Source organism: Myxine glutinosa, chromosome 14, assembly GCF_964187855.1.
Source record: "Myxine glutinosa chromosome 14, kmMyxGlut1.1, whole genome shotgun sequence".
Lineage (NCBI taxonomy): Eukaryota > Metazoa > Chordata > Myxini > Myxiniformes > Myxinidae > Myxine > Myxine glutinosa.
The window spans coordinates 78,433,660-78,454,488 of NC_136274.1; the positions used below are offsets into that span (position 1 = coordinate 78,433,660).

A 20,829-nucleotide genomic window follows, 5' to 3' on the forward strand; every position below is an offset into this window, starting at 1 on the left:
TGCATCCGGGGGCGGGGAGGGGGGGACCAATGTGTTTGTGTGTGTGTCCGCTGCCGGAGGCTGGAAGTGATGGCTCCTCCTCCGGCTATGAACAAAGCGATCCCGGACAATGGATGGAGAAAAAGCGTCGGAGGAGGGGCCAGGACAAAGGAAAAGCTCCTCTGGGCAAAGCCCCACAGGGAAAGAACACAAGAACATCAAAGAAGAAAACCCCTGTGGGGCGCAGAGCCCCCCGTGCATCAAGCGACCCATCCAGGCCTGGGGGATCGCCTGCTCGTGGTAGGGGTGGGGTGCAGTCGGGGTTGGCCGCAGCAGGTCTCCGGGGGAGGGCCCAAATGCCGTCTTCCCCTGAACGCTCACGTTCCCGTTCCCCCGTGAGTCGTTCCCCACCCGTTGACCTCATCCCTCCTCCGGGGGCAGCTGCGGCCATGGGCCTCAAGGAGGGTTTGCTCGCGGAGGACTGGTGGCTTTCTTCCCCGGGTGGCGGGCGAGGGGGGGTAATTTATTTGACCCCCGAGGAGGAGGACCTCTCCCTGCTACCCGGGGAGAATGTCTGCATAGATGGGGACTGGCTCCCGGGCACCCTCGTGGCTCCCGGCTGCGGGAAGAACCGCAGGGGGAGGAAGAATGGTAGCTCGTCGTGTCTTGGCAAGGAGGGAGGAGCTTCATAAGTCCTATGACTCCCCTTTTGTGGTTCGCACTAGTGTTGGTGATTAATACACTAACACCTATGAGCTTTAAACTAACGAGTTTAAATGTACGGGGAGTCCGTACCACGGTCCGGAGGATCGCTATTTTTGAAGAACTGCGCAATTTTGAATGGGATGTCTGCCTGTTGCAGGAATGCCATATTCCGCACGGTGAGTATGGATACCTCCGTGCAAATTGGCGGTACGGAGAGTCGTATTGGTCCGGCAGCTACACTAACAGGGCGGCAGGATTAGGGTTCCTTATTAAGAGCCCGAATGTCGAGGTCCTTAGTTTAGAAGGAATTATCCCGGGGCGATTGGCCGTGCTCAGGGTGGTGGTGTCCTCGACCCCACTGACCCTGGTCAACATGTACGCTCCAACGACGGGGGAAGGAAGAGTGGAGCTCCTGCGCCAGTTGGGGCCCCTCCTCTCCACCTCTGGCCCCGTGATCGTCGGGGGAGATTTTAATATAAGATTGGACAGGTTGCCCCTGGGGCCATCGGCACGGGCCCTTAAAGGGCTTGTTCAGAATCTTAGGTTGAGGGACACGGGTGCGGAAAGGAATGAGGTCACCTGGACCGATGCGGCTGGTACCAGTCGGGCTAGGCTTGATTACATCCTTTTGACACCAAATTTTGGCGACCCGGACCTGGTACTTCACGCGGTGGCATTTTCAGATCACTGTCGTTTGTCTCTGGGTATTGAATTAAATGGGGTGCGTCCCCGGCGCTCTGGACTCTGGAAGCTTAACTGTCGCCTTTTGCAGGATGACAGTTTAGTGCGTGCCTACGTTCGGAAGTATAGGGAGTGGGAAACGGTTAGGTGCCTCTTCCCTACCTCGGCAGCCTGGTGGGAGGAGGTGAAACGTAGGACCATAGGGTTTTTCCGTACGGCCGGGCGAATGAGGGCCGCGGGGAAACGAGAGCGTTTGAAGCGCATGCAGGCATACCTCCAGCGCCTGCATAAGAAACTTTGCGAAGGGAGGGACGTGTCGGGGAAAATCCGCCGGGTGAAGGGGAAGCTTTTTTGCCTCCTCGAAGCCAGGGCGAGGGCCGTCATCTTCCGGAGCAAGGTGCAGGCATTGGAGGGGAACGAAAGGTGTACCAGATTTTTCTTCCAACGATGTGCCAGGCAGAGGGGCGACTTGGCCCAGGTTAATGTGGGGGGAGGCCGTGTTTCGGATCCGGACCAAATTACTGAAGCAGTGGAGGACTATTACTCCAGGCTTTTTGAAAAACGACCGGTTGACCAAATCCAGATGGCCGACGTTCTCGGCCATCTGAGGAATCATCTGAGCCCCGAACAGCGGGAGCGATTGGAGGAGCCGGTGAGCCTGGAGAAATTGACCTCCGCTGTTAGGGATTTGGCCACGAATAAAACCCCGGGTGACGACGGCCTGCCTGTGGAGTTTTATCGCCGCCTTTGGCACGTCCTTGGCGAGGATTATCTGCAGGTAGTGAGGGAGCTAGCCACCTCTGCGAGGCTTCCAGATTCGATGCGCCGGGCGTCGTAAACCTCGTGCACAAGAAGGGTGATCGGGAGGATCTGTCCAACTGGCGCCCGATCACTTTGTTGAATGTCGACTACAAGATACTAACAAAGGTGCTGTCTAAGAGGGTGCACGGTGTCATGGTGGACCTCGTGCACCCGGACCAGACTTGTGCTGTTCCGGGACGCAGAGTGTCCGACAGCCTGGGCCTGGTTCGAGAGGCGATCCAGCTAGCGGAGGAGAGAGGCCTCCCACTGAGCATAGTCAGTTTGGACCAGGAGAAGGCTTTCGACAGAGTGTCACATGAATACATGATGGCCGTTTTGGACCGTTTTGGCTTTGGGCCAAATTTGATGCATTGGGTAGACCTGATGTATAGGGACGTTGAAGCCCGCGTTTTGGTCAACAGACACCTTTCGGGAGCCTTCCCAGTCGCTTCTGGGGTCAGGCAGGGCTGCCCAATGTCACCAGTCCTTTTTGTCCTTTGTATTGAACCGTTTGCTTGTGCACTGCGAGCGGACCCATCCTTCCCTGGGTTGTGGATTCCCGGAACCCATGGGGAGCGCCTAAAGGTGAGTCTGTACATGGACGACGTGTCGGTGTTTGTCACCGATGCAGTCGCCATGTGCAGACTAGTGGGTCTCTGCGAGCGTTTTGGGTTGGCCTCCTCTTCTAAAATCAATCCTCAGAAGAGTGAGGTCATGCACTTTGGTCGGCACAGGACGGGCTCCGGCCCCCCTTGCCCGTACACGGAGCGGAGAGATCGATTAAAGATCCTCGGGGTCTGCTTTGACCCAGGCGGCGTGGCCGCTGAGAACTGGCGAACGGTCATTGGGGGATTGGAATTGGAGGTCGCTTCTTGGCGGTCTCGTCGCCTAACCATGGAGGGGCGAAATTTAGTTATCAAGAATGTTTTGATCGGTAAGTTGTTGTATTTGGCGAAAATCTCCCCACCTCCTCCTGCGGTGGGACGGGCTCTAGAAAGAATAATTTTCACTTTCTTCTGGGGTACCCGAGCAGAGCGCAGGAGTAGGAGGGTTGTGAAGATGAGCCCGTCCTTGGGTGGGAAGGGTGTCCCCTGCCCGGTGTTTGTATGTATGTCTGCGTTTGCGTGTACTCTCATGGAGTTATTCGTGTCTGAGGACCCGGGTCGCCGGCTGGCGCGGGACTTTCTGTTCTTCTTTCTGGGGCCGTCCGTCGCGCGGTTGGAAGGGCGGTCCCTCCCGCTGTCTCGGCCTTTTTCCGGGTCGTGTCCGGGGCATTTCCGGATGTTTGAGGGGTTCGCCCGGGAGCAGGGCCTGTTGACCTGTCGGCCCATCGGTTGGCAGTTGTCGCGGGTCCTGGATCACTTGCGCCCAAGGGAGGTGCTGCGTGAGGTGCGTATCCTTCGCGGAAGGCCTCTCGCAGAACGTACGGCGAGAAAGGTTTGGGAGAACGTTTCGGCTCGCTGTCTCGCCAACGACCAGAAGGACGTCGCGTGGCAAGCCGCCCATGAGTGTCTTCCGGTCCGGGTGTTTCAGTTCCAGAGGGACCTGAACGTGTCGGTCCAGTGTCCCCGACCCGGATGCACAGGGGACGAAACCATCAGGCATGTCCTTTGGGACTGCCCTGTCGCCGAGGGGGTCTGGTCGCTTGCGGCTGGCCTCCTCGAATGCTATGTGCCTTGGCTGGTGATGGTCAGCCGGGACGTCTTTGCGTTTAGCGGGCTCCTACCACAACCAGTGCCTGTCCGCAAGTGGCGGCAGGCCTGGAGAACGGTCTGTATAATCAAGACCGTCTTGTGGCGAGCGAGAACCAGAGGTTTCCATACCAGGGTGTGGTTGGATCCTGGGCAGATATGGGGCATGGCCCAATCCTGCCTCCAAAGGTACAGGCTTGGCGACAGCCTGTGGGCGACGGGGCGGGGTGCTGGCCGCAACGATGCGTCAGTGTGTCGTAAAGCCCTCCCTGGAGCGGAGAATACGGCCGGGCTTTTCCGTGGTGAAGGGGGGGGGGGTCCCGTGGGAGGTTACTTCCAAATGTGCGGGCGACAGTCATGTGCAGCCGTAGTCCCTGACCGAGCTTGCCACCCGGGCTTGGAAAGGTTGGGGGTGCTCCGGCAGGTGTGCTTGCGGGCCCTGTCGGGCGGTGATTCTCATTGGGACACTCACGCCTCGTGGGCAGCTCAGGGAGCCGGGGCCTTCCTTGTGGGGCATCTTCCGGGTGGGCCCTCCCGGGCGCGGCCTGGGGAGGGTGGGGGCAGTTGGGTTTCCTTTTGTTTGATCTTGATTTTGCCTTGGTTTGATTTTTATTTTCTTTCATTATTATTTCCAGCGGTGGGTCGAGCCCTCAACGTGTTTGTGGCTGCATGTTCCCGGCTGCGGTTAGCAGCCGGTTGTCGATTTCGGTATGCAAAGGAAAAAAGGCCCCTTGACCCTTATTGTTTTAAGGTGTCCCTTCTTTGGTTGTTTTCGGGGGGGTGGGAGGGGGGATAGGGTCTTCTTTCCTTTCTCCCTCCCCTTTGGTTAGTTAGAGTTAGGTGTCTGCTGCCTGGGGTGGGAGAGGGGTTTTTGGGGGTTTGGGCTAGGGATGATGGACTTTGGTTTTTATGATTTATGGTTTATTGAGTTTGATTTGATTTTCATTTTGGTCTTTGAACCTTGTTTTCTTTCGTTTCTTGATCTTTGGTTTGCTTTCTCTCTTTGATTTCCGATTTATTGTTTGATATCTTGTTTCTTGGCTTTTGATTTCTTGGTTTTTGATTTTCCTGGGTTCTTGTGTGGTGGTGATGGTGATGGGTTTATTGATGGATTGATTTTTGAGCGTGTTTTTTTACCTTTTTTTAATAATAAAAAAGGCCTCGGCCATAAAAGAGGTGTTGTTGTTGTAGTCTGCGTTCGCACTGGCTGGAGGTGGGGGTATGTACGCATCCAGGTGTAGTTGCTGCATGTGGATGTGTATGTGCCCCTGCTGGCCCACCTTAGCTGACCGTATCGAGGTTGAAGGGCCGAAACGGGATGATGCTGAGGACCTCGACTGAGGACCCGGTGTGTTTTGAACATGTGTATATATATATATATATATATATATATATATATATATATATATATTATATATATATATATATATGTATATATATATATATATATATACGTATATATTGTTGCGAATATGGAATTTGGCCTCCATATCCGCTTGTAAATATTCCCCTATTTTCTCCGATACTCCCCAACTCTCCCTTACCCCATTCCTAGTCCCATTGTCTGTAAACAACACCCATTAGAGCCGATCTTCCCCTTCATCCCCCCATTAAATGTCGTGCCCAGGTCCCCCGCACCACACGTAGACAATTATAGGACATCTTGCTAGTTATTCTTAATCTATGTCAGTTAAGGACTTGTTTCCATTAATTATGACTCTTCGTTGCACCAGAATGTGATTATATGGCACCTGTTAGGAAGTTTAGGACCTCCCCATACCTCTCCGCATCTCTTCCCCATGAAGAAGCGCCAACTACAACAACAACAACAAAAGAGGGGGGCGGCGCGGTGACGGCATGGGGAGTGGGCGTCCTCCTTCCGGCTCAGTTAGCCGCCATTGACCACGCGCTCCACGGGGTTACCACGAAGGGGCTCCCTGTCGGCCCCTCGTCAAGGGCGGAGCCGGTAACCCCCGCACCCAATGAGAAGCCATGGGCCGATGCCATCTGGGGCGGCGCTAACGAGCCGAGGGCGTGTCACTCCCCGCCGGATATACGCGGCCCCGCGCCGGACGTGACGTCAGATGCGCCCCGAGCTTGGAAGGACAAGACGCCACCCTCCCGAGCGCTGAGCGACCTCCCCGGCATCTCCACCAAAGTCGCGACCCACGAGCGCTGAGCGACCTCCCCGCATCTGCTGGACACCAACGTACGCGATTCTGTCCCTGAGCCAGGTGCACCTGAGCCATCGACTGCCGCTTTCCTGGCCATCAAACCCCGTGTGAGTGAGCCTTGTCCCGTTTATCTGTGGTCTGTCTAGGGTTAATATAAGAGTGTGTTTAAGTGCCCACCTTCCTATGTTTCCCTCTTGTCCTTGTAATCTAACCTTTTTCCGTACGAATATACTTGAGAACTGAACCCCTGGTGTCGTATTGTGTCATTATAACCCAGCCGGGTGTCTTCTCTTTCCTATTGAGCCAGCGTAGCGCGATTAGTCAACATTCGGGCACAATCGGGTAACTTGTACGGATACGGCGGCCATCCCGCTCGGCCCACCATACCATCAAAGTCGTATCTGTAACAATTGGTGTCGAGGAGTGGAATTCGAACCGGACTAAATTTATTAGGCCCAAATTTTGGGAGGGAAAATCGATTCGGAGCGCGTACTGCGCTCGACGAAATTATAACGGAAAAAAAAAAAAAATTGGATTTGTTTTACGAAACTCGAATTTGCAAGTCGCGCTATGGCGGATCAACACGGCTGGGGTCCGGTAGGGGAGAGTGAGGCAGGGTCGGTCCAGGACCAAATTGAGGGACATGAGGAGAGCGAAACAGCTGGGGTAGCAGGTGCACAAAATGGCGCTCTCGCGCACGATGCTTCGGGCGCGCAAAAAGGCGCCTCGCTGGTCACCGTGCCCGCGACCGAAGTAGCGCCGCTGGGAAGATTGGAACTTTTTTTTATACAAATGAAGGCCCTTATGGCCCAGAATAGTGAGCGATTGGAGGGCCGGATGGATGCTCAGAGTGAGCAATTGGGGTAATGGGGAACCGGATGGATGCTCAGAGTGAGCAAATGAGGGTTAATAGTGGGCGATTAGAGGGCCAAATGGGGGTAATGAGGGACGAAGCGAGGGGTACCAGTGAGGGATTAGACAATAATTTTAAGGGATTAGACAATAATTTTAAGGGATTAGACAATAATTTTAAGGGATTAGACATGAAATTTGGGAAATTAGACGATAGATTAGGGGAAATACAGGAGGGGTTAACGGGGTAGAAAACAGAATGGCCGCTCAAGAGAATCAGATAGAGGGAGTGAAAAATGGGTTAGAGGGGTTAGAAAACAGTATGGAAGGCAAATTGAGGGACATGAGGGACCAAGCGGAAAGGGAAGTTAAACAAATGGAGCAGCAGATAGAGGGGGTCAGAATGGGGGTAGAAACCAAACTGGATGCTCACAGGGAGGAAATGGAGCAGATGAGGGTGGCATCTGGGCAGGAGATGCAAGTGATGGAGAGGAGATCAGAAGAGGAGTGAGTGAGGAGGTCGGAGGAGTGCGCGAGGAGGTGAGGCACTGTAAGGAGCACATGGAAAAGGAGGTGAGAAAGGCGACTGTAAAGTTACAAGGGGGCATAGAGGACCTGACGCAGGAGGTGGAGCAGCTGACGGTGGGACAGACGGAGTTAGTGGAGCAGGTTCAAAGGAACACTGCGGTATTAGGAGGTTTAAAGGCGACACAGAAAGAACTAAAAGATGACTTGGTAGCGACGAAGAGGGAATGTCAGATGGTACGTGAGGGACTGACAACGAGGTTGGACGAAGTGATAGAGGTTATGGAGACGAAGGACCGGCAGGTGAGGACGCACATGGAAACGGTCAAGGTAGCCTTAGAGGATGAGCTTGAGGAGACGTACCGGGGAATAAAAGAGGTGAGGCACAAATTAGAAGAAGTGGAAGAAGGGGTGAGCGAAATTAAGAAGCGACGGAGAGGGGATAACAAAGAGATAAAAGAGGAGATAAAAGAATTGGTCCAAAGTCTGTGTTTGGATCGTGATGTGCTCATTAACCGGATGAGGGATTCGCAGGTGATGGAGGAGAAGCGAAGAGAAGAGGACCCGGTGTAAGTGGTGACCAATATGGTCGTGCGTATGATGCGCCAGGGGATTTAAGAAGCTTGGGGGTCGAGATAGACCCGGGTGTTCGTGAAAGGCCGTTGGTGAGGTGTGTGACAGGTCTGGTGTGCGAAAGAGGAGGTGTGCGAGAAAGTCCGACTCTGGGGTGTGTGAGGAAAAAGTGTGTGCCCAGGAGTGAGGGTGTTGGCGAGAATGAGTCGGTCGTAGCGCGTGTGCGAGGGAGCACATGGAAGCGTGGTGTGGTGAGTGTTACAGAGGGTGTGACGGGAGAGTGTGCGCAGGAGTGTGCGCGAGAAAGGTGTGTGACGGACAGGTGCATGAGGAAAGAGTGCGCTGTCAGAAGTAAGGAAGAGTGTCCACCTGTGGTGAGTGTTACAGAGGGTGTAACGGGAGAGTGTGCGCGAGAAAGGTGTGTGACGGACAGGTGCATGAGGAAAGAGTGTGCTGTCAAGATGCATGAGGAAAGAGTGTGCTGTCAAGAGTAAGGGTGAGTGCGCTGTCAGGAATGGAGGTGAAAGTAGTGAGAGTGACATGGAGCGTGAGTTAGTTGTGACAGGTGAGCGAGGATGTACACCTGGGATGGAAGGATGCACACCTGGAATGGTAGAGCGTGAGTGGGAATGCACGCTGGAGTTGGTGGTGAGGCACGTGGTTGGGTGTGCGAATGAGGGCACACCTGTGATTGTCACAGAGGAGGTGACCGAGGAGGGGGCGCGAAGCGGTGTATTGGTGAGGTGTGCGAGCAACGAATGTGTGCCAAAGTGTTCGGTGGTCAGGTGTGTGACCAAGGCTGTGAGTGGAATGGGTGTACCGAAGTGTGTCAGGAAAGGTACGAGGAGAATGGGAACAGCTGCATGTATGAGCAAGAAAGGGGTAGCGTATGCTTGTAGGAATCCAGGTGAAGCGTCGACGATAACTGGGTTAAAGGTTAGAACGACTTATAGCCGACTCGGGCCCTCGGTGCGTGCCGGGCCTCGCTTTGAACGGCCGCGTCCGTGCTCCACTAGGCGGAGCGGGCGGCTGGATAGGAAGGGTCGTCATGGCGACCACGTTTTGTTGAGACGCGCCGGCAGGTCGAGATCGGGGCATTGGATGGCTCCGTGCCGAGATGGTGCGTGGGATCTCGGCCCGGGTAAACCTCCTTCCCTGCACCGAATGCGGGACGCACCCAGCCGCTGGCACAGAACAACCAGCATTCATGGCTTGGCTTTACGAAGCCTGGCTTTGGACAGGAATTGGCGCACCGAGAGGTATTAGTGAGTAGACTGGGTGATGAGGTTAGTGTTTTGGACCCAAAATCAGAGAAAAACAAAATTTGATGATTGGCAAGGGATTGGCAGTAGTGATTGGCAGATGATGGGCAGTGATTGGCAAATTTTTAATTTGTTGCAATTTGATGTGCGAAATTGGTAGTGAGAGACCCCCGATGTGGTGGGATGGCAAATCCACCATCCTTCCCATATTGGGGGCAAAGGAGCAATAGCTTATGGGGTGTATGGCAGTGAAAACTAGCCCGGGTGGGTTAGGATATGGTGTGTAGGGATCTAGCGAAGATTGACATTAGGTAACGTTAAGATTAGTTAGTGACTGATACCTGTAGTGGGGACGCAGGTAGATTAGTATGGATGATAATGACGTGGGAGCGCAATAGTTTAAAGGGACGACTGGGAAGCGCAAGTTTCAGAAGGGAGTAGTTAGCTGAGATGATGCTGTGCGTGTGCAACTGGACAGGTGTGTGGAGCAGTGTATGAGTAGTGAGTGTGTGGATCAGCGCGAATGCGCTTGGGGAGAGAAGGGTGCAGGTGGCACCAGGTGTGAGAGCACAGGTGTGCAGGTACAGGTGTGTGGAGAGAGTTGGAGTAAGTGGTACGGAGTGGTGTGCATGGTGCGAAGGTGTGGATGGGGGAAGAGTGGACCCCCCATCACGGATACCCGGGGCGGGTAGTGTAAGTGTTAGGTAGAGGGTGCAGGTAAATTGTGGTTGGATATTGGCATTTGTGGTGCGGTTGCAGAATGGTGTTGTGAATGGGTGCATTAGTGTTGTGGAAATGGCTGGGCGTGTAGCCTGTTAGTGTGTGTAGTTGGTTGGGCACTCCACCACTGTGAGGATGTCGGCCAGGTGAGGCCGCAGGTGGGCTCTGGGAGCCGGTAGTTGTGAGTGGGTGCCTGAGGATCCCGGGTGTGGATCGGGCAGCCCAGTGCCAGAGAGGGCACGGAGTGGGGAGAGAGCCAGAGGGCCTTCCCCTGGTAGTTAGGTTAGGGTAAGGAGCAGGTAAGCTCGGAGGCAACTGCAGTGGTGGAGGTGTGCAGGTGGGTAGACCCACTGGGAGAGGTACACGTCGCAGCCCAGAAATTGTACGAGGGCACCGGGAGATGAATCGGGGGAGTGAGACCCCAAATTGAAGAGCACCACAGTTTGGCCAATGGGAATTGGTTTTTAGAACCCATAGTGTAAGAGGGCCAATGGTTTGGCCGGAGGAAGACCCCGGGTAGTGTAAAGTTGTTAAAGTCATTTAGGAGATAGTTAGGATTGATGAACCTGTCGCACCATGCGCAGCCACTTGCCTGTGGTGATGATGATGACTCCACACCTGTGTTTTCTTTGTTTGTGTTGCAGAAATGAGATTGCTGTGAGGATTTGTGAGACGCATCACGACGTGGATGAGACATAGGGGTGATTCCATCTCTCCCTCCCTAGGAGGGACTGATGATGAATTGGTAATGGCAAATTTTGATGTTGAGTTGAAAATGGCAAATTTTGATGAGAGTTGAAAATGGCAAATTTGATTGGTTAGGAGGGAGAGAAGACGAATTTGGTATATGGGAGGAACGGGGAAGACAGTAGGGATGTTTGTTGATTTGTAAAGTAGATGTTTATGAGTAGGGTTGTGTTTTGTGGATGCAGTAAGGGGTAAGGGAGGGGCCATGTAGGTTACCTGGTGGGGGGGGCGTACGATAGGGACGTACCTGTCTCACCTGGTTCCCATGTGCCCCCAGTGTGCATCACCTTACATTGCGTGCACTTTTGCGCCCTTACCACCTTACTCACTTGTTTCTTCTTTTGTCTCCCACCTCCGAGGATCTGGCTTTGGGGTAGAGAGAGAGGAGAGAGAGAGGTGCTGGCTGCGCAGTTGTGGGCCTGCACTTTCGCTGTTCGCTGCCTGGATCGATACACCATATGGACCGCAATGTTGTGGCCACCCACAATGGACCGCAGCTCTTTTGCGGCCAAGCACCACCCGTGGAAGGACCTATGGGTCAACGTGGCACCTATGCCATAAAGGTGAACCACTGTTAATTAACACCAAGTGCACCACAAGAAGAGCAAGAGACACCTGCAGGGTTAGGGGTTGTCGCATTTATTTTTAATCATTGAACAATGGTGACTGCACCGATTGGTGGTGGGGTGGTGCTTTTGATGCTCGGGAAGGGTGCTCTGCACGTTATTAAAGGCCGTCGGCCACAGAGCACTCGTGGGTTGGTGTATCGATGTTGGCAAGCGCGCTCTCTCTATGCATAACATCTGCATGTGTTCCTCCAAAAACAGGTCCTGGATCGTAGTGTAAATAGCAGCGTAGTCTTGTAAATAATGCTCCCTACCGGCTGTATGTTTAGTTTGAGAATTCTTTCCGGATTCGGTTATCCTGTGGGTGTGGTTCTGTGAGGAGAAGGGTGCAACGTCGCAGGGGGACATATTTACTCATTTGTGAATATCTGTAAAACTGTCGCACTCAGGGTAGAGTTAATAGTAGAGGGAACTACATTGCGTGCCACACTAAAGTAGGTAAAAATTTATCGGGTCGGGACGCCCCGAGGGTAGAGAAGGGTGCAATGTTGCGAATATGGAATTTGGCCTCCATATCCGCTTGTAAATATTCCCCTATTTTCTCCGATACTCCCCAACTCTCCCTTACCCCATTCCCTAGTCCCATTGTCTGTAAACAACACCCATTAGAGCCGATCTTCCCCTTCATCCCCCCATTAAATGTCGTGCCCAGGTCCCCCGCACCACACGTAGACAATTATAGGACATCTTGCTAGTTATTCTTAATCTATGTCAGTTAAGGACTTGTTTCCATTAATTATGACTCTTCGTTGCACCAGAATGTGATTATATGGCACCTGTTAGGAAGTTTAGGACCTCCCCATACCTCTCCGCATCTCTTCCCCATGAAGAAGCGCCAACTACAACAACAACAACAAAAGAGGGGGGCGGCGCGGTGACGGCATGGGGAGTGGGCGTCCTCCTTCCGGCTCAGTTAGCCGCCATTGACCACGCGCTCCACGGGGTTACCACGAAGGGGCTCCCTGTCGGCCCCTCGTCAAGGGCGGAGCCGGTAACCCCCGCACCCAATGAGAAGCCATGGGCCGATGCCATCTGGGGCGGCGCTAACGAGCCGAGGGCGTGTCACTCCCCGCCGGATATACGCGGCCCCGCGCCGGACGTGACGTCAGATGCGCCCCGAGCTTGGAAGGACAAGACGCCACCCTCCCGAGCGCTGAGCGACCTCCCCGGCATCTCCACCAAAGTCGCGACCCACGAGCGCTGAGCGACCTCCCCGCATCTGCTGGACACCAACGTACGCGATTCTGTCCCTGAGCCAGGTGCACCTGAGCCATCGACTGCCGCTTTCCTGGCCATCAAACCCCGTGTGAGTGAGCCTTGTCCCGTTTATCTGTGGTCTGTCTAGGGTTAATATAAGAGTGTGTTTAAGTGCCCACCTTCCTATGTTTCCCTCTTGTCCTTGTAATCTAACCTTTTTCCGTACGAATATACTTGAGAACTGAACCCCTGGTGTCGTATTGTGTCATTATAACCCAGCCGGGTGTCTTCTCTTTCCTATTGAGCCAGCGTAGCGCGATTAGTCAACATTCGGGCACAATCGGGTAACTTGTACGGATACGGCGGCCATCCCGCTCGGCCCACCATACCATCAAAGTCGTATCTGTAACAATATATATACTGAGACGCAATAGAAACTTACCACTTGTTTTGGAATAGCATAAAATTGTCATGGTTCAAAATAAGACAACACAACAATTTGGACACAACAATTTCATCAGCAGAGTTGTAGAGGGTGTTTCTGTGCACCAGGTTCGATATCGTCTGGTGTGTGCACCCAATGTGACGTGCCACCTCACGCTCAGTCCGCATTACAGCATGCCCAGGGCACGCTGCCGTTGATGACTTGACAATCGTGGCATGTTGACAGAAATGTTCATTTTGCACTGGCGTTTATAAGGCCAATATCCAGACATCAAGTGCTGCTAATTAAAATCATCACATACCCCTTGAGCAATCGCTAATGTTCAAAGCAGGTGTTACGCACCTGGGCCATGAAGAGAACGACTCAAAGGTGACGTGACCATGTGTGACCGATTTGTCTGTAGGGGGTACACTGACTTGCCAAAATAAGTGAACATATTACATTTGTGCATTGTGATTACTGGTAATTTAAGATCGAAAAAGTGATAAGTTTCTATTGCGTCTCAGTATATATACATACATATTCACATCTTCTTCTTTTTTTTTTATGTTTTTTTTTTTTTTTATGTTGGAGGCTCCAGGCACGGACCATATAGCCCTCATCGAGGCCAGGCCTTAAATAAAAGAGAAGAAAAGTGTATGATGAAAAGTGTATGGTGTTTGTTTGTGAGAAAGCGAGATTGAAGCGAGCCCGGTCGTGATAGCTTGAGTGAGACAGAAAAGACCAGCAATCCTAAAACGGAGTGTGTAAGATGGTTTCGGACACCACTTTAACGCTCGTAAGGCAGGACGGTAGTACTACCCTGGGCGGTTGCTGTCTACAACCTACTACCGACAAGAAGCTAGGACACAGAACAGATCAGGACACAGCATAACAAAGGGAACAGCAGTAGACAGGGGAAATGCCAAAAGCAAGGCAGAGGGAGAAGGTAGATGGAGACGAACAAACAAGGGATGCAGCTAACGATGAGGGTTAGTGAAAAACGCAAGCCGTGGACAAGATGGCTACATAAGCAAAATTTTGGTAAGGTAAGGTGGGGGAAAGATCATGGCTTTGGATGGGGATGATGACCTGAGATGGTGGTGAACAGCTGTCTTGAAGACCGTGAGAGAAGAATGAGAGAAGAGTGTGAAAGGCGATTCCACAGGCAGGAAAAGAGAGGAATAAATTAGTGGAGGTGAGCAGTGGTTCTGGATTTAGATTACATCACCAGGGAGGGATTGCTGGTGGACAAGTATGGATGCTGGTGAACAAGTGCATCTGCCTATACTTTGGGGGGAGGGGGTTGGGAGCACGGAGAAGGCAGAGGGTGCAAGACATAAATAGAAGAGACATCATTAGAGGCTTCTAAATCAGCAAAATGGTTTTCCAAGGGCACATGACCTGTTCCTTGTTGAACCCAAAATTGAATCAGTTCATCTTTGTATCACAATCCATACTTGTGCCAGGTTTGGTAGAAATCCCTTCAGTGGTTCACAAGTTATCATGGTAACAAAACATAAAATTATAAAACCATAACAGACAACTCAAAATCGTCCTTTGCCTTTCAGCTGGGGATGCATCAAAATGGATGCAAATCTCACCACGAAGGACATTTTGTTATAAAAATGCAAAATACGACAAATTATGGAACTTCCGAAAATCTAAGTCAATTGGCAGACTTGGTTGTACTAGTCATAGCCTTGTTTCTTACAAATATAGGATTTTTTGCAAAGCAAAGTCATGGTGTTCGCCATTAGTTTGAGGAGCATGAACAATAACATCCAAGGACTCTACCTAGTTTCTTACCCCATATCATCTGCCAGGATGCAGCCACTACGTTGCTCACAATAGCGTGTGTACAGCCAAACAATACCCTCACACTGATATGGGTACAGCTTGCTATGGAGTTCATGGAAAAGTTGAAACCCGCTGTCCAAAACATTGACAAACTCATCACCTTCAACTTCCGCTTCATTCACCTTGATGGCTTCCTGTGGATCAAATGCACATCGTTAGGGTCACCCCATTGACACTGCTTCCTGAGATATTCAGCCTTACAACTGCCAGGCAGAAAAGATTGCTTTAGATTTTCTAAGAGCAAGAAAATGTGAAGGGTAGCTCACAATTGGGTGGAAGACTTGAGGAGAAGATAGATCAAGCAAAACATCGTTTTTTGTTTTTTTTAATAACCCAAGCAAACTAGCTGAGCGACTGTCATTGTGCACCTTGATTGCTAGTTGTCCTTTCTGTGGTCAGGAGTGAATAACAGTCGCCTCACCTCCAAAGCATGGATTTTACTTTCAATCTTTTCAGTTGGGCTGATACGATAAGCCACCTGAAGATGTTGCAAGCTCTCTGTTAAGTTTCCAGTCCGAGCCTCTTCCTTGGCTTTCTGCATGTACTGCACACGCACACACACAGAGGTAGTAAACCTAAATCACCTAACATTATTTCAGGGAGACAACAGCGTCTGATGCAAGATTCAACATTTTGCAAGATTGCCTTCATGAAAACATGCCAAGAAAAATGTTCTTAGCATCACTGACGTCTGCACACATTTACTTTAATCAATCAGATGTACCAAACTTTTAACAGATCGTTGAAGCTACCTGGGCAAGGGTTATGCCGAGCAGTTTGTTGTTGTCTTCCAAGCAGGAATTTACAATTTGTTCAGGGTGCCAGTGATATCTCGACGACTATTCGCTAAAGACACCATTGCGTCTTTAACGTCTATCTACGATCAGTACAGCAAACCCTTAAATATCGTGGTTTTGACCAATCGCGGGCAAACTCTGTGTACCGATTTAGGGAGTGTCGCGAATTTTTCACAGAATTATGCCCTTTTTGGACTCATAAAATGCCACATTATATATGGGTCAGTTTTCCAGACTTTTTCCCCTTACCCTTAAATATATTGAACTGAAACTTGGTACATGGCTTTATTATGATAAGTTACAGAAACTGCAACTTATTCTGTAGTTTTGCATACCTAAAAGAATTGTCCTACTGTATATGGCTCACAATTGCTGAATGCCTGGAACAGGAACATTTATTGTGATCAGTAGCGGACATCTCCGGTAAAGAAATTCCCCCTCTTGTTTCCATTGTGGTTTATTTTTGGCTGCCACCTACATTCCTCTATATTTTCTCAAAGCCCAGGAACCTAACCCCCTTTTTCCAATCGGACTTTTTAATCAGACTTTGCTTTTTAACTATCGCTACATTTTCCAGGAACGTAACCCCCGCAATATTTAAGGGTTTACTGTAATGCCAGAAGGGTTCGTCAGACTAATCAGAGTAGCTGTAGATTGCCACAATACAAAACCAGAACGGCACTCAGTAGAGCGCATACCTCCACCAAGCTGAACAATTCATGTTTTGTATCCCACTGATAGGCCAGATCTGGATCCAGACGTGAACCAAATCTAATCACTTGTTGTTGTCACCTAACTAACTCGTCCACAACTTTTTGAAATATCATGGTAAACATATATAGCACTATACAAATGCTGCTCAATTTTCAAGTCAATCAGATGAAAATTGATGGGTTTTTTTTCAGATAAAAATTGATGATTTTGGAAGTTTGCCCTCGAGTTGACCTTTGACCTAAAAATAGTTGGTTTTCCAATTTTGTGACTCAATATACAAATGCTGTTCAATTTTCAAGTCAATCGGATTAAAAATGGCGATTTTAGAAATTTGACCTCCAGATGACCTTCGACCTCAAAATCAATAGGCTTCTCAATTGGGACGACCTCGACAACTTGGTGAAGTTTCGTGACGATCGGTTTAGAATTGTGACCTGTAGGCCGGTGACAAACAGAACAATAACAAATGCAACCGACCAATATACTTGAAAAATCTTCGATTTTGCAAGTAACAAGTACAGATGCATTCAAAGTACACCGCCCCCATACCAAATAATTAAATAACATCCTCCAGCGCGGCATTGCCGGGGCGCCTCTGGCGCCCAGCAATACCGCCATGCAGCTCATAAAATATTGCATTGGGAGGGAGAGGTGTACACTAATTGATCGATTAATTGCATAATTAAAAGAAATAAAAGATCATCATAAAATATTTTCTTAATCAATTGGCTAATAGCATAACTAAACCACTAGTGCTTCATCCGAAGATGTAACTTTTAGAAACTTAATCAAAGTCATTAATAAAAAAATTAAATTAATTATAATCGATTCATCAATAAATAATTAATCGATCAATTGATTCATCAATAAATCAAAAATATCCCTTACAGCCACATCACTTGGTCACGTGTCCAAATATCAGCTTCCTAGCTCAAAAGGTGCCCAAGATATTGCCCAAATGAGAAAGAAAATAAATAAATGATTAATAATGAAAATAAATAAATAATAATGATAATAAAAATTAAATAGTTAATCAATTGGCTAATGGAATACATAAACCACCACCATTTTTGCAAATATAAGTCAGGTTTTGACTTTATTTTTTTTGTATACAAGATCGAGGCTCGTGTAAGAGCTAACATTAATCACAAAAAAAAAACAATTGGACAAACAAAACAAACAATAAAGGGAGCGGGAGACAAGATGGGGAGAGGGAAACACACGAGTATGGGAAGGCGGGGGGGGGGACGGGGGGGGGGGGACATGGGAGAGGTATAAGACACGTAGACAATGCTAGAACTTCCAGGAAAGAAATTGGTATTTCAAAAAAAGTGGATCTGTGGTGAATTAACGTGGGTAGAGGAGATCAAGGTTTTGGATGGGGGAAGATAAGAGATGGTGGTGAACAGCTGTTTTAAATACCTGGAGGGAGGAGTGGGATTAAAGAGAGTGAGGGAGTTTGTTCCAGAGGCAGGAGTAAAGAGGAATGAAAGAGTGAAGGTGAGCAGAGAGTCTTGATTTTGGCAGTTTAACCATAAGAGGGTTGCCGGCAGATCTTGTGCGACCTGTAGGAATATTTGGGGGACAGAGCACAGATAGAGCTGGGGGAGGTAGGCCGGAGAGGAGTCGGAAGCAGATAGAAAGACCACCAACCTTCCTGCGGTGAGTGAGTCAAAGGCCCTCGGAGTTAGCTTCATCGTGGGAGATTCCAATGATTCTGAAAGCTTTGGTTTCAACAGCGTGAAGCCGAGCTAGGTGAGAGGCAGGAGCACCGGCCCATAGCATAGGGGAGAACAGTATTCCATTGAGCTGTGGATGAAAGCCTTGTATGTGGTGAGCTCAGGTGTGCCAAGGAAGGACTTCGCACGACGGAGGATGCCCACTTCTCTTTGTACTTGCTGTGTTACGGCAATGGTGTACGGTACGTGTTAGAGCAGCTGCTCAGAGTCTGGGAGGTCGGCGGTTGAACCTCAGCATTTAATGGATAGAGCCCGGATAAACCCAATAGATTGGCATCGTTCCAAAGTGAAGGGGAATTCCTCTTTAATTGTCCCGTTGAGCAAGGAGAGAAAAACGAATCATCAAGGTTACCCAGAGTGCGATGCAGGAAGTGATGTCCCATCCCTCTAGCTTAGTGGCTATGTTTGTCTGAAGCCAAACCCAATGTTGTTTTATGTATTTGTCTGCACTCGGAGGGTGGTGGGGACCAATGATATTGCAAGTCACAAAACCCGTTGAAGAGTGGGGCTATTGTTATGTAATCTTACTATAATTCACCAAATGTCCGTCTGTCCGTCCGTTCCCAGGTACCGCAAAAACGGCTGAACCGATCGCAACGAAATTTTGGGTGGGTAATCCTGGGACCCCCTGAAGTAAAATCTGGGAGGTCGGCGGTTGAATTCTGAATGAATTATTGGTTTTCCAATTTCAGCTTTGGTCTCCAGCATTTTCAGGTTTGGACTCCTGCCTAACGTTATTGTCCCTAACGTTATAAAACTGTGCCGCAAAAATGGCTGCACCGATCGCAACGATACACCTCCATGCCCGTGGGATTCCCACGGGTGACCACACTAGTATCATTAATATTATGCTATTATCATAAGTATTGCCATTGGCATTACCTTTGTAATGAAGCGGCTTTGGAAAAACTTGGAAAAATGCCATGGAAGCGGCAGGAAGGGTCGTGATATTAACCCTTGTGGGGTATATAGACTACAGTAGATCTGCGTATTTTACTTTGATGTGTGCGGCGGTACATTTGTGTTGCAGAAGCCTGGTCTACATTCATTCGTACGCACGCGAACCAGATTCGGTAGCGTAAATGTTAGACGAGTAGAGCATCCAATCAGAGTACGGGAGGTCGGTGGTGCTGGTGCACACCCCGGGCGAGTCACACCAAAGACGAAATAAAAATGGTACGTGAATGGATGGCGACGTGCTGCTTCGATCCTTGCTGGACGCTCAGCATTTATAAAGGACTAGGGCATGCCCGTACTATATATAAGCTAGGACGTGCCCGTACGTGGGTGCCCGTTCCTTGCCAAAAAAAAAAAAAAAAAAAAAATTTGTGTAGGGGTGTGTGTGTGTAAACATCCTAGGGCGTGCCCGTACGTGGGTGCAAAAAAACATGCGTGCAAACAACAACAACAAAAAAAAACTTTGAAACCACGTGGCAGTAACGACCACAGAACCCCCCCCCCCCCCTCTATTTACATGAATGGTTTGGTCCATTCGCAACGACCACAGAACCCCCCCCTCTATTTACATGAAATGGTTTGGTCCAAAGCGAACGGCTTGCGGTGTTTGGTAAAGAAATCGCCATAGCTTTTGTAACTACTTGCTTAAATGCTGAGGTTCAACCGCCGACCTCCCAGACTCTGAGCAGCTGCTCTAACTAGCTCGGTAACTACTTGTCCGATTAATTTCAAACCTTGAAAAGGCACATCCTCGGGTCCCCAGCAATATACCTGGCAAGTTTCAAGTATATCGGACCGGTAGTTGGCGAGAAACAGCGGTCACAGACAAACATACACACATACACACATACACACATACACACAGAGATTAATGGAATTATAGATAGATATAGCACGAACAAACAACCACATGTTGATTGTTGGTAATAATAGCGCAGGCTTTGATGGGCCTCGTCACTCATCTCATGGCCTCGTCCTGCGTCGAAGATTCCTGTCAGGGAAACTCACATTTGATTGCAAGCACAAACAAACCCGCCAAAATATCGTTCACATATAATATATATATAAATATCGTTCATATATTAGCTCTTACCTTCTTCACACGTTGTCTTTGCATATCCTCTTGCGCATGATCCATATCTGCTGCATGAATCGCGTTAAACATATTGTTTAACTAATGATTCGAGATGCACACCTCACCTCACCAACCCGTAAACTACCGGTCCATTATCCATAGCTTTCGTCATTAGGCCAAAATATTTTGATTGATAAGTTATTTTCCAAACACGCCGGCAAGTTTTTTTTTAACGTAATAAAAGTGAAGATAGAACAGTGTAAGTGAAAATAAAATAAAACCCCAAAACGTTTCGTCACGATTGAAACACTCACTAAACTCTCTCGGCGTTTAAACAACGCGCCAAAAAACGCGGCACCAGAAGCCTCATGACGGTGAATCTTTCTTCAAATCAGCCACTACCGTTTTGTTTCAGACACAAAAAATTATATGTAGATAAATATATATATATATATATATATATATATATATATATATACATATAGCATCGATTAAACAAAATAACGCAAGTTGCACAATAAATAACGGAAAACATGAGAGAATATTTTACTGCTCACTATATTGTCATGGTCAACATACATTGTTCGAAGACTAAAAAGGGAAAATGAGGAACATTGCACTATAAATCATTACATCAGGCCTCAGGGTAAAGTAAGGACAAAATATTATTGAAATAGGCTCTTGGTCAGCAGGCTTATGTGATTTACAGAAAGTGGAGTGTGAAATCTTT

General features: G+C 49.4%; 1 protein-coding gene across 5 annotated transcripts in view; it reads right to left on the bottom strand.

Annotated features, from left to right (window-relative positions):
- The window catches only part of LOC137439948 (DNA excision repair protein ERCC-6-like), a 173,315-nt gene extending 152,804 nt beyond the window's left edge, over nucleotides 1-20,511 (bottom strand). For 4 of the 5 annotated variants that reach the window (XM_068136234.2, XM_078768339.1, XM_078768340.1 and 1 more), the window contains exons 1-3: nucleotides 20,118-20,492; nucleotides 15,239-15,361; nucleotides 14,767-14,951 (exon numbers count right to left, since the gene is read on the bottom strand). In XM_068136234.2, coding sequence (XP_067992335.2) covers nucleotides 14,767-14,951; nucleotides 15,239-15,361; nucleotides 20,118-20,189 — 380 coding nt within the window. In that variant the 5' untranslated portion in view covers nucleotides 20,190-20,492. Of the gene's footprint in view, nucleotides 1-14,766; nucleotides 14,952-15,238; nucleotides 15,362-20,117 lie in introns of all 5 variants that reach the window. The other variant, XM_068136232.2, reaches the window with a different exon arrangement.
- Nucleotides 20,512-20,829: the final 318 nt, after the last annotated feature.